We start from the raw sequence: 13,302 nt of genomic DNA, 5'->3' as shown, positions 1-13,302 counted from the left end.
GCGGAAATTCTTCCTACCGACCGCCAAAGCCAGGGGCATACTGACCACCGACTGGCAACGCGAAGGGGTGTGCTGGCCACCAGCTGACAACGTGAGGGGAGTTCTGGACACATACCGCCAATGCGGGAGGGGATGTGCTGGCCACAGACTGCCAACACGAGGGGAGTTCTGGGCACCGACCACCAACGCGAGGGGAGTTCTGGACACCGACCGCCAATGCGAGGGGCAATCTGGTCACTGACCGCCAATGCAAGGGGTGTTCCGGCCACCCATCGCCAACGAAAGTGGCATTTTTCTCAACGATCGTCAATGTAAGGAGGTTTCTTACCACCGACCGCCAACGTATGGGGTATTCTTATCACTGACCGCCAACCTAAGGGGCATTCTTCTCGATGACCATCGCACTAAAGATCAGCGAGCTGAAAATATAATCAATTATTAGTAAGGTGTCTTTGAGACTGGATTGACTGCCAATGCGGGGGGCGTACTGACCACCGACTAGCAACGCGAGGGGGGTACTGGCCACCAACCGCCAACGCAAGGGGCGTACTGGCCACCAGCCGCCAACACGAGGGGCGTACTGGCCACCAACCGCCAACATGAGGGGCGTACTTGCCACCGACCGCCAACGCGAGGGGCATACTGGCCACCGACCGCTAGCGTGAGGTGCGTACTGGCCACCGACCGCCAACGCGAGGGGCGTACTGGCCACTGATCGCCAACGTGAGGGGCATACTGGCCACCAACTGCCAACGTGAGGGGCGTACTGGATGCCGACCGCCAACGCGAGGGGCGTACTGGCCACCAACCGCCAACACGAGGGGCGTACTGGCCACCGACCGCCAACGCGAGGGGCATACTGGCCACCGACCGCTAACGTGAGGTGCGTACTGGCCACCGACCGCCAACGCGAGGGGCGTACTGGCCACCGATCGCCAACGCGAGGGGCGTACTGGCCACCAACTGCCAACGTGAGGGGCGTACTGGCCACCAACCGCCAACGTGAGGTGTACAATGATCCCTCTCCACTCCCTACCTTGATATGTGAGCAGTTCCTGTATAGCCGGTTATCACTCTCCTTCTTCCCTTCAAGCTTAGCAACTGAAACAACTCTGCAATCATGATTTCATGTTTCACAAGCCGGTAATAACTCAGAATTGCTGGTCTGTGAGGTATATTCATAGGTTTAGAACATCTTACCCTGATAAAATCATGCTAAATGGTCTCAAGGCTCCAGCTAACAACAACAGGTCCCTGTTGCGTAGTTCACCTCCTTACAGCCTGATTTTGTAGTGTATAGATTGCGAGGAAGAAGTTTCCCAACTTTTTAATTGTTCAAAAATAAAAAGATAACGGCTGATAATTAACCTCTAGGGCTCCCTAAGTGCAGGAATTTCTTTTTTTTTTTTTCATGGGTTCTATGTAGCACCCGGAGACCATTTCTGCGGGTGTTTAGCAAAGCATTACCTAAACATTCACCAAGAATTATCTAAATATTCACCAGAAAGATGTTCAGAAAATCTTTCAAATGCCCTTAAAAGTGAAATTTAATCTGCTTATATTTTGCCTTCTCTGGTTCCCATCTTTCCCCTAATCTTTACTATAATGAAATTTTATAAAAAAAACCTTTCCATTGTCATTACACACCTTATTTTAGATCCACTGATGTCATCGCTGGGTCTCTGTGCTTTTCTATGTGATGCCGGCAGATCATGGCTGGTGGGAGGGGCCAGGCAGTGTACTGTGATGTTTTCAGGAAGCTATGTACAGCACCCTAGGTGTATGCAGCCTATGGCATTATGGTGTGCACCCCAAAACTCAAACACACATGCCTTTCTCTGCAGCCTCAGCTGCACTGGACAGTGAATGAATGGGAAGAGCTCTGTGCTGAAGCTTCCTGTTAATTCACAAACTGAAGCATAGTAAACACAGTTTACTATGCTTCAGTTATGATTGAATACAGTGAGTGTGTTCATTTAGAAAAGGAAGGGGCCAGTAAATAACACATTGATTAGCCCCTCCCCCACTCTCCATCCTGAAACATCTCCACAGCAACCAGGGGAAGAGGAGGAAAACCAGCAGCACTGCGGATTTGGGGGGGGGGAGGGGGTGCTGCTAGCCCCTCCCACCAGTCATGATCTGCCCGCATAACGTAGGAAAGCCCAGAACTGCCTCAATACTCCTCTCAAGAGCCCTCAGTGCAAGCAGTGGGAGGAGTTATACAAATATTAAAATGCTTTGATGGATGGGTGTCGGAGTGGGCATTACTAGGCAGACTGTATTTGCATAGGTAATGCCCACGTGTGCAAAAGGGGCCCAGAGGTGTGCGGGGGGGGGGGGCTGTGTAATGAAAAAGGGGTCCATAGGTGTGATGTAAAGGGGTGCAGAGGTACAGGGGCTGTGTCATGTAAAGGGGTGCAGAGGTACAGGGGGGCTGTGTGATGTAAAGGGGTGCAGAGGTACAGGGTCTGTGTGATGTAAAGGGATGCAGAGGTACAGGGGCTGTGTGATGTAAAGGGGTGCAGAGGTACAGGGGGGCTGTGTGATGTAAAGGGGTGCAGAAGTACAGGGGCTGTGTGATGTAAAGGGGTTCAGAGGACAGGGGCTGTGTGATGTAAAGGGGTGCAGAGGTACAGGGGCTGTGTGATGTAAAGGGGTGCAGATGCACAGGGTCTGTGTGATGTAAAGGGGTGCAGAGGTACAGGGTCTGTGTAATGTAAAGGGGTGCAGAGGTACAGGGTCTGTGTGATGTAAAGGGGTGCAGAGGTACAGGGGGGCTGTGTAATGTAAAGGGGTGCAGAGGTACAGGGGCTGTGTGATGTAATGGGGTGCAGAGGTACAGGGGCTGTGTGATGTAAAGGGATGCAGAGATACTGGGGCTGTGTGATGTAAAGGGGTGCAGGGGTACAGGGGCTGTGTAATGTGAAGGGCTGCAGAGGTACAGGGGGCTGTGTAATGTAAAGGGGTGCAGAGGTACAGGGGCTGTGTGATGTAATGGGGTGCAGAGGTACAGGGGCTGTGTGATGTAAAGGGATGCAGAGATACTGGGGCTGTGTGATGTAAAGGGGTGCAGGGGTACAGGGGCTGTGTAATGTAAAGGGGTGCAGAGGTACAGAGGCTGTGTAATGTAAAGGGGTGCAGGGGTACAGGGGCTGTGTAATGTAAAGGAGTGCAGGAGTACAGGGGCTGTGTAATGTAAAGGAGTGCAGGGGTACAGGGGCTGTGTAATGTAAAGGAGTGCAGGGGTACAGGGGCTGTGTAATGTAAAGGGGCGCAGAGGTACAGAGGCTGTGTAATGTAAAGGGGTGCAGAGGTACAGGGGCTGTGTAATGTAAAGGGGTGCAGAGGTACAGGGGCTGTGTAATGTAAAGGGGTGCAGAGGTACAGGGGCTGTGTAATGTAAAGGGGTGCAGACCCCAGCGCTGATCTTCACATCCCCCTGCTGATGTCGGAAGGGGGCATTCTGGGATCAAATTCATCTTCGGGCTGAAGCCCCTGGTCTTTTTCCCACTTAGCAACACCTCCATTTTTTTTTAACACGATGGTGCAAAAAACTTAAACGAAAAAACCCATAAGTGAACACAAAAAAGGTGCATGTGAACACACACAAAAAAGTGCACGTAGGGGTGTGCTTTGTCCTCCCCCCAAAGGGGTAGGACCTCTATCCTGATCCCCCCGGGGCGCAAGGCTCCTGACAGTGACAAAGGGATCCAATGGTCCGCCTAGCCAGAAGGCCTGGCGGACTCCGTTGTTCTGGGCAGCTGAAGTCGACCCCGAATACTTGGTCGAGGGGCTCTCCTGAAGAGAGACCCCCCCAGGGACAGAGGAGGAAGGAGCCTGAGGGCCCCACATCCTCCCCCTAGACTTCAGGACAAGCCAGAGGACTCACACCCTCCATCCTAGTGAGAAGAAAACACACACAAAAGTGAAAGGTGACAAAACGTGGGAGAAAAATAAATAAATAAGTGGCCGTGCATGGCACACTGGCCGGGTCCTGAGGCCTGGTAACAAAAATGGCCCTGGACTTTAGCCAAAAGGCCCAGCCCTAAAAGCCGCAGTGCAGAAAAAGTGTTTGGAGTTGTGACCATGTGCCGGTTCACACATTGGGGTCCCACACCCAAGTGTTACTAGGAGCATCCCTGGGGTGACTACCCCCAGAGGGCACAGACACCATGGACTCTCTGCCTTCCCAGCCCATGGCCAGACAAGGTAGAACGTTCCAATCAGGAGGTAATGGACCCTTCCAGCTTTCCCAGGGGAATTACTCCCGTGCCTCAACTGCCTGTGGTCGCCCGGGTTCTGTTCCAGCCAGTACTAAACTTCCAAGCCCCCATCACTCCAGCAGGTTTGCATAGCCGCCACCCAACCTTGGTCAGATCAGATGACAGCACAGCGCCCCCCACTGGATCACTGATGAGAACAGATACTACACTTGATCTTAGCCAAAAGGCAGAGAAGCGAGCCTAGCAACACCCCTTTTTTTCTTTAAAGCCCGTGGTGTGTGAACCCGGTGCAAAAAAAAAGTGCACACACAAAAAGTGAGGACACAAAAAAGTGCACAGGATGAGCGACTGGTCTACCTCCGAAGAGGGTGGACCCTGACCCTGATTCCCCAGAGCACGAGACTCCAGACGGGGACTGAGGTACTCACTGATCCACCTGGCTGAAACCAGGCAGACCCTGTTCTCTAGGAGGACTGCCGAAACAGCCCACCCCAAGTACTAGGTGGGGCTCCCCCAAAGAGAGACCCCATGAGAGAGGGCGAACTAAGCCAGAAGGCCATATCCACCCCCTCCCAAGACTTTCAAGGTAGGCCTGAGGACCCACACCCTACTAATCACTGTGAGAAAGTGAGATAGTGCAGTGACAAACTACAAAGAAAAACCACACAAAGAAAAAGTGGGGAAAGGGAAGTGGAGAAGTGCATAGTGTCAAAGTGCAAGACCTTGACAGGCCCTTCGGCCAGGAATAAAAAAATTCTCTGGTCGCGACCAAAAGGCCCGGCCCTAGAGGGAGGTGCGAAAAAAGTGTGTAGGTGCAGTGACCAAAGTGCCAAAACACTCAAGATGAGCTTCCCCACCTGTGAGAATGAAGGCACCCCTGGGCTGCCACCCCAGGGGCACGTACACCATGGGCTTTTTCCAGGTCCCCGGTCTTCGGCCAGACCAGTGCAGCCCCATCCCTACCAGGAGGCATCAGAATTTAGACGGCTTAGGGAGAGCCTGCCTTCAATTGGTGACAAGCTTTTTGCAAGGCCAGATTCAACCCAGGAGGAAAAGCCTTCCCATCGCCATATAGGTTCCTCAAGCAATTACATCCAGGAGCAATACTAACCGGCCTCCAGGACAGACAGGCTTTCTTGCCCCCTTCAAACTGGTAAGAACAGCTTAATCCATTCAAATCAGAAGGCGGCGGACCCTACATGCTTCCCCGGATGACCTACTCCCCATACCCCAGTGACGTCCAGGCGCTCCGGGTTTTGGTCATACCGGTACTAGCTAAGGTCCATACCAACTGATAAGAACAGATACTACACTTGATCTTAGCCAAAAGGCAGAGAAGCGAGCCTAGACACACCCCCTTTTTTTTTTAAGCCCGTAGCGTGTGAAACACACTCAAAAGACTCCACCCGGTGCATAAAAAAGTGCACACACACAAACGTGAGGAACACAAAAAGTGCACAGGGTGTGCGAAACAAATGGTCTTCCCTCCGAAGAGGTAGGACCCGAACCTTGATCCCCCGGGGCGCAAGACTCCTGACAGGGATTTAAGGTACTCATGGTCTGTCTGGCCGAAACCAGACTGACCCCGTTCTTCAGGGGGACTGCCGAAACAGCCCACCCCAAGTACTAAGTGGGGCTCCCCCGAAGGGAGACCCCATGAGAGGGGGCGAACCAAGCCAAAAGGCCATATCCACCCCACCCCCCCCCCCCCCCCCAAGACTCAAGGCTGGGCCCGAGGACCCACACCCTACAAGTCGTGCAATAAAGAAAACAAAGGTGATAGTGCAGGTGACCAACTACAAAGAAAAAGACACAAACAAACAAAGAAGTGGGGGAAGGGGAAGTGGTGGCAAGTGCAATGGTGCCATGTGAGGAACCAAGGCAGGCCTTCCAGCCGGAATAAAAAATTCCTCTGGTGCAAGCCAAAAGGCCTGTCCCAAGAGGCAGGTGTGAAAAAGGTGTGCAGTGACCAAGGTGCCGAAAAAACTCACAGCGAGCTGCCCCTCACCAGTGAGAAATGAAGGCACCCCTGGGCTGCCACCCCAGGGGCACTTACACTACGGGCTTTTTCAATTTCAGCCCCCGGCCAGACCGAGGGTAGCCTATCCCCACCAGCAGACCTCAGAACCTGGACAGCTTAGAGAGAGCTTACCTACCACTGGGGACAGGCCTTTTGCAAGGCCAGATCAAAACCCAGGAGAGAAAGCCCTCCCCTCGCCATCCTGTTCCTCAGCCCATTACATCCAGGAGCAGTTCCACCGGCAACCCAGTCAGACCGGCTTTCCTGCCCCCTTCAAACTGGTTAGGACAGTTCAACCCATTCGAATCAGAAGGCGGCGGGCCCCACATGCTTTCCCAGATGACCTACTCCCCATACCTCAATACTCAGAGCGCTCCGGGTTTCGGTCATACTGGTACTAGCTAAGGCCCATACCAACTGATAAGAACAGATACTACACTTGATCTTAGCCAAAAGGCCGAGAAGCCACCCCTGGTATAGATGATGCTGGACTTCCTCCAGCCAGGAAATGAGGCGGGGCTCTATCTGACTTCCTGCAGCTTCCAATGCACATTGTGGGAAGCTCACAGTGTGCGGTGAAATCAGAGGAAGCCATTTCAGTCCAGGACAGGAGCCGCTACAACAGTGCAAAAAGGCCGAAGGGAGGATTTAAAGTGGACCTTGGATGATTTTCTGGTGTGTCACCCTGAGAATTTATCACCGGTGTCATTCCGGGGCGGTAACAAACAGCTGAACTTTACCTGAATGTTGGTGAGAAGAGTTTCTACAGATGACAGCCCATCGGCAAAGAGGAAGGGAGCCGGAAAGCCGGGCGGTAAAGTCTGTCCTGCCAGCTGAACTTTATCCAAGGTTGGCTTGATGATTGGAATGGCGATCTGGATGTCATCTGCGGAAAGACACAAGATAAAAAAAAATAGAAAATCATTAAGGAATGCACAATATATAATGGGAGGGTAATAAACACATCAAATTCAATTAATGGCCATAAAATAAATATACAGCGATGCCAGAGGACGGAAAATAACTCACAGAGGTCTTCCATTTCATTTCTCAGACAGTTCGTCATCTGCAGGTTTTTTTGTCAAGATATTTACAAAGCTTAAATTTAAACTCCATTTTGTTGTTGGACCCATCCCCCCCAGGTCACCTAGACATATCGCAAGGGTTCCAGCAAACTAAATTACAAATTCTCGCCTGTTCCTGGTTTGTAGATACGGAGAACATGCCAGAAAATTTGCCTAAATGTTTGCTGCCGCTCCCACAATAGTAAGATTTCCACCCAGTAGTGTGTCTCTGCCCCTCCCACAATGCTGAGATTTCCTGCAGTACTTGGTGTCTCTGCCCCTCCCACAACAGGGAGATTCCCCTGCAGTAGTTTGTGTCTCTGCCCCTCCCACAATGCTGAGATTTCCTGCAGTACTTTGTGTCTCTGCCCCTCCCACAACAGGGAGATTCCCCCTGCAGTAGTTTGGGTCTCTGCCCCTCCCACAATGCTGAGATTTCCTGCAGTACTTTGTGTCTCTGCCCCTCCCACAATGCTGAGATTTCCTGCAGTACTTTGTGTCTCTGCCCCTCCCACATTGCTGAGATTTCCTGCAGTACTTTGTGTCTCTGCCCCTCCCACAATGCTGAGATTTCACTGCAATAGTTTGTCTCTCTGCCCCTCCCACAACAGGGAGATTCCCCTGTAGTAGTTTGTCTCTCTGCTCCTCCCACAACAGGGAGATTCCCCTGTAGTAGTTTGTCTCTCTGCTCCTCCCACAACAGGGAGATTCCCCTGTAGCAATTTGTGTCTCTGCCCCTCACACAATAGGGAGATTCCCCTGTAGTAGTTTGTGTCTCTGCCCCTCCCACAATAGGGAGATTCCCCTGCAGTAGTTTGTGTCTCTGCCCCTCCCACAATAGGGAGATTCCCCTGTAGTAGTTTGTGTCTCTGCCCCTCCCACAATAGGGAGATTCCCCTGTAGTAGTGTGTGTCTCTGCCCCTTCCACAATAGGGAGATTCCCCTGTAGTAGTTTGTCTCTCTGCCCCTCCCACAACAGGGAGATTCCCCTGCACTAGTTTGTGTCTCTGCCCCTCCCACAACAGGGAGATTTCCCTGCAGTAGTTTGCGTCTCTGTCCCCCCCCCCTTCCCCCACAATAGTGAGGTTTCCCTGCACTAGTTTGTGTGTCTGCCCCTCCCACAACAGGGAGATTTCCCTGCAATAGTTTGTGTCTCTGCCCCTCCCACAATGCTGAGATTTCACTGCAGTAGTTTGTGTCTCTGCCCCTCCCACAACAGGGAGATTTCCCTGCAATAGTTTGTGTCTCTGCCCCTCCCACAACAGGGAGATTTCCCTGCAATAGTTTGTGTCTCTGCCCCTCCCACAATGCTGAGATTCCCCTGTAGTAGTTTGTGTCTCTGCCCCTCCCACATTAGTGAGATTTCCCTGCAGTATTTTATTAAAAATTGGTTGCCGCGCTCCCAAATGCTAATGTGCTTCCTCAGGGGGATATCGCTTTCTCTTTATGATTTGGGTGTATGGAGATAAGTGTAAGAGGAGGAGGATTCTAAACTCAAGATTGCCACCAAAGGAGTGAAACCACATAAAACAGATGCCCAGAGAGGGACAAAAGCGCATATAGACCATTGGTTGGTCATGTCCTGCAGGTGAGGGCATATCGGGGGAGGGGATAATCACTAATGTATATGGATGATTGTAGCACATCGCGGTGAACACTAATTAAGGAAACAGTCGTTTGGATATGTGAACACAGGCCTGTTTTTTGAAAGATTGAGCATATGCAAGCCAGTGGGGGGGGGGGGATCATTGGAGTCAGATCCCTGGAGTTGGCTGGGGGACATCCCCGGAGTTGGCTGGGGGACATCCCCGGAGTCGGCTGGGGGACATCCCCGGAGTCGGCTGGGGGACATCCCCGGAGTCGGCTGGGGGACATCCCCGGAGTCGGCTGGGGGACATCCCCGGAGTCGGCTGGGGGACATCCCCGGAGTCGGCTGGTGGACATCCCTGGAGTCGGCTGCGGGAGATTCCTGGAGTCGGCTGCGGGAGATTCCTTGTGTCGGCTGGGGGAGATCCCTGGAGTCGGCTGGGGGAGATCCCTGGAGTCGGCTGGGGGAAGTTCCCTGGAGTCGGCTGGGGGAAGTTCCCTGGAGTCGGCTGGGGGGAAGTTCCCTGGAGTCGGCTGGGGGAGATCCCTGGAGTCGGCTGGGGGGAAGTTCCCTGGAGTCGGCTGGGGGGAAGTTCCCTGGAGTCGGCTGGGGGGAAGTTCCCTGGAGTCGGCTGGGGGAAGTTCCCTGGAGTCGGCTGGGGGAGATCCCTGGAGTCGGCTGGGGGAGATCCCTGGAGTCGGCTGGGGGAGATCCCAGGAGTCGGCTGGGGGAGATCCCAGGAGTCGGCTGGGGGAGTTCCCTGGAGTCAGCTGGGGGAGATCCCTGGAGTCGGTGGGGCAGATTTCTGGAATCGGTGGGGGACATCCCAGGAGTCGGCTGGGGGAGATCCCAGGAGGCGGCTGGGGAAGTTCCCTGGAGTCGGCTGGGGGACATCCCTGGAGTCGGCTGGGGGACATCCCTGGAGTCGGCTGGGGGACATCCCTGGAGTCGGCTGCGGGAGATTCCTGGAGTCGGCTGCGGGAGATCCCTGGAGTCGGCTGCGGGAGATCCCTGGAGTCGGCTGGGGGAGATCCCTGGAGTCGGCTGGGGGAGATCCCTGGAGTCGGCTGGGGGAGATCCCAGGAGTCGGCTGGGGGAGATCCCAGGAGTCGGCTGGGGGAGATCCCAGGAGTCGGCTGGGGGAGATCCCAGGAGTCGGCTGGGGGAGATCCCTGGAGTCGGCTGGGGGAGATCCCTGGAGTCAGCTGGGGGAGATCCCTGGAGTCGGCTGGGGGAGATCCCTGGAGTCGGCTGGGGGAGATCCCTGGAGTCAGTGGGGCCTCGTTCACACGATTGGCTCAACTGCCTTTTTCCCCTGACTGACTGACCCCCAAAAAGATATCATGTAGCTGCTTACGGTTTTACATTTACTACGACTGTGATGGTCTGTGGATGCTAAAAAAAGTATACCCCATGTCGCAATCAGTGGGCAATACCACAGCCTACTGCGACCTTTTCAAGTCAATGGGCCATGATGCAACCACAAACCTAATGCCTGGATTTCAGTTCAGTATTTAGATACAGAAACCCTGTTTGGCTGTGAAAAAATAAACAAATTGGCATGCAGTTGGCATCAGTGTCACCTCCTCAATGCCTGGCAGCCGCTGCTCTTCCACCCTCTGAAAAGTGATCCCCCAGCATCATAGCAACCAATGATGTTCTTGCCCCAGCATTGAGAAGAGGATGGAAGTTCCTGTGTCTAGAGTAGACCTTCTCTGACTATAGGTTCTCGCCCTGTCACTGCGACCACAGTGTAAACCTTATAGTGGCAAATAAGACTTGGATGGGGACATGGATGCAAAGGGGAACTAAGATGCAGACCTCGATGTAAGGGGGAGGGACACTAATGGGGACCCTGATATAAGGGGAACTCCTATGAGGGCCCTGATGTAAATAGGACTCTGATGAGGACCCTGATGCCCTGATTGTAAGGGGAACTCTAAACTGGACTCAGATATAAGGGGGATCACTGATGGGGACCCTGATGTAAGAGGGGCCCCTGATGGGGACCCTCAGGTAAGGGGGACTCTAATTAGAACACTGATATAAAGCCAGTCGCTAATAAGGACAGTGATGTTCTAAAGAAGGGACCCTGATGGGGACCCTAATATGAGGGGGACATTGATGGGGACCCTGGTGCCCTGAAATTAAGTGGGGACCCTGATGTAAAGGGAACTTTGATTTAAGGGAACTCTGAGTTTGGTGAGGGCCTCTGATCCGGACCTTTTTATATGAGGGTCACTAGTAGGAACCCTGATGTCCTGATGGAAGTTGTATTCTGGTGAAGACCCTAATGTAAGGGGGACTCTAATCAGGACCCTGATATAAGGGGGGCGATGATTGGGGACCCTGATGTAAGGGGGCACTCTAATCAGGACCCGGATACAAGGGGGTCGCTGATGGGGACAGTGATGTTCTGAAGGGGGACTGATGGGGACCCAAATTAAAAGGGGGACACTGATAGGGACCCTGATGCCCTTAAAGGGGGAACCCTGATGTAAAGGGGACTTTGATGTAAGGTAACTGAGTTCAGGTGGCCTCTGATCAGGACATTTATATAAGAGGGTCGCTGGTGGGAACCCTGATGTAAGTTGTATTCTGGTGAAGAACCTAATGTAAGGTGGACTCTAATTAGGACCAGGATACAAGGGGGTCGCTGATAGGGACCCTGATGTAAAGGGGACTTTGATGTAAGGTAACCGCGTTCAGGTGGCCTCTGATCAGGACCTTTATATAAGAGGGTCACTGGTGGAAACCTTGATGTAAGTTGTATTCTGAAGACCCTAATGTAAGGTGGACTCTAATCAGGACCCTGATATAAGGGGTTGAATGATGGGGACCCTGATACAAGGGGGTTGCTGATATGGACCTAGATGCCCTGAATTAAGGGGGGACTTTGGGACCCTTTTGTAAGGAGGGACTTTAACATTAGGGACAATTTGATGAAGAGCTTGAGATCGGGTGGGGAGGGGGCTCTTATGAGAAGCTTATGTGAGGAGGACTCTGATGGGCACCATGGTGTTAAGGGGACTTTGATGTAAGGTAACTCTGAGTTCAGGTGGCCTCTGATCAGGACCTTTATATAAGAGGGTCGCTGGTGGGAACCCTGATGTAAGTTGTATTCTGGTGAAGGCCCTAATGTAAGGTGGACTCTAATCAGGTTCCTGATATAAGGGGGTGAATGATGGGGACCCTGATGTAAGGGGGCACTCTAATCAGGACCCGGATACAAGGTGGTCGCTGTTAGGGAACCAGATGTGCTGAAGTAAGGGGGGGGGACTTTGATTGAGACCTCTATGAAAGGAGGGACTTTAGCATTAGGGACAATTTGATGAAGAGTTTTGAGATCGGGTGGGGGGAGGGCTCTTATGAGAAGCAGACGTGAGGAGGACTTTGAAGGGGAACCTGCTATAAGGGGGACTCCGATGGGCACCATGGTGTAAAGGGGACTTTGATGTAAGGTAACTGAGTTCAGGTGGCCTCTGATCAGGACCTTTATATAAGAGGGTTGCTGGTGGGAACCCTGATGTAAGTTGTATTCTGGTGAAGACCCTAATGTAAGGTGGACTCTAATCAGGACCCTGATATAAGGGGGTGAATGATGGGGACCCTGATGTAAGGGGGCACTGTAAACAGGACCTGGATACAAGGTGGTCGCTGATAGGGAACCAGATGCCCTAAAGTAAGGGGGGACTTTGATTGAGACCTTTATGTAAGGAGGGACTAACATTAGGGACAATTTAATGAGGAGCTTAAGATCGGGTGGGGAGGGGGCTCTTATGAGAAGCTTATGCGAGGACTTTGATGGGGAACCTGCTAAGAGGGGGGACTCTGATGGGCACCATGGTGTAAAGGGGACTTTGATGTAAGGTAACTGAGTTCAGGTGGCCTCTGATCAGGACCTTTATATAAGAGGGTCACTGGTGGGAACCCTGATGTAAGTTGTATTCTAGCTGAAGACCCTAATGTAAGGTGGACTCTAATCAGGACCCTGTTATAAGGGGGTGAATGATGGGGACCCTGAAGTGAAGTCACACTGGCACAATCGGGTGACTTCATTCAAGCTGTAGCATGTTTCAGTGAGATCTCATTGGGCAAATTGCCTTTATGGGTCAGGCAAGCATTAAAAAATTGAGTTCCGATTTAGAAAATATAGTGATAGTCAATTAAAAAAAAAAAAAATTGGAATCTGAAAACTGTCCAATTTTCCATCACAATTCATAGCGGCCCATAAACTGCGCTGAAATAAAGTCTCCGCAACTCTTAAACGCCTCGTTTTCTGAGAGGGCAAAAAAAAAAAAAGCTTTCTAAAATACGACGCCGCTATATAGCCGGCCCATAAAAACATCTTCTAGAGAGAATTTTTCCCCGCGCTCGCCTTTTCCTAATCCTTCCAAATATATCGGC

At 52.3% G+C, this 13,302-nt stretch overlaps 1 protein-coding gene across 4 annotated transcripts in view; it reads right to left on the bottom strand.

Annotated features, from left to right (window-relative positions):
* DACH2 (dachshund family transcription factor 2) overlaps positions 1-13,302 on the bottom strand; it is a 680,850-nt gene that overhangs the window by 56,408 nt on the left and 611,140 nt on the right. For all 4 annotated transcript variants that reach the window (XM_082263125.1, XM_082263126.1, XM_082263127.1 and 1 more), the window contains one exon: positions 6,984-7,129. In XM_082263125.1, coding sequence (XP_082119251.1) covers positions 6,984-7,129 — 146 coding nt within the window. The remainder of the gene's footprint in view (positions 1-6,983; positions 7,130-13,302) is intronic.

The sequence above is a fragment of the Pelophylax lessonae genome (assembly GCF_965119305.1).
Source record: "Pelophylax lessonae genome assembly, chromosome: 7".
NCBI classification, from domain to species: domain Eukaryota; kingdom Metazoa; phylum Chordata; class Amphibia; order Anura; family Ranidae; genus Pelophylax; species Pelophylax lessonae.
This window is presented reverse-complemented; position numbering and strand designations above follow the sequence as displayed.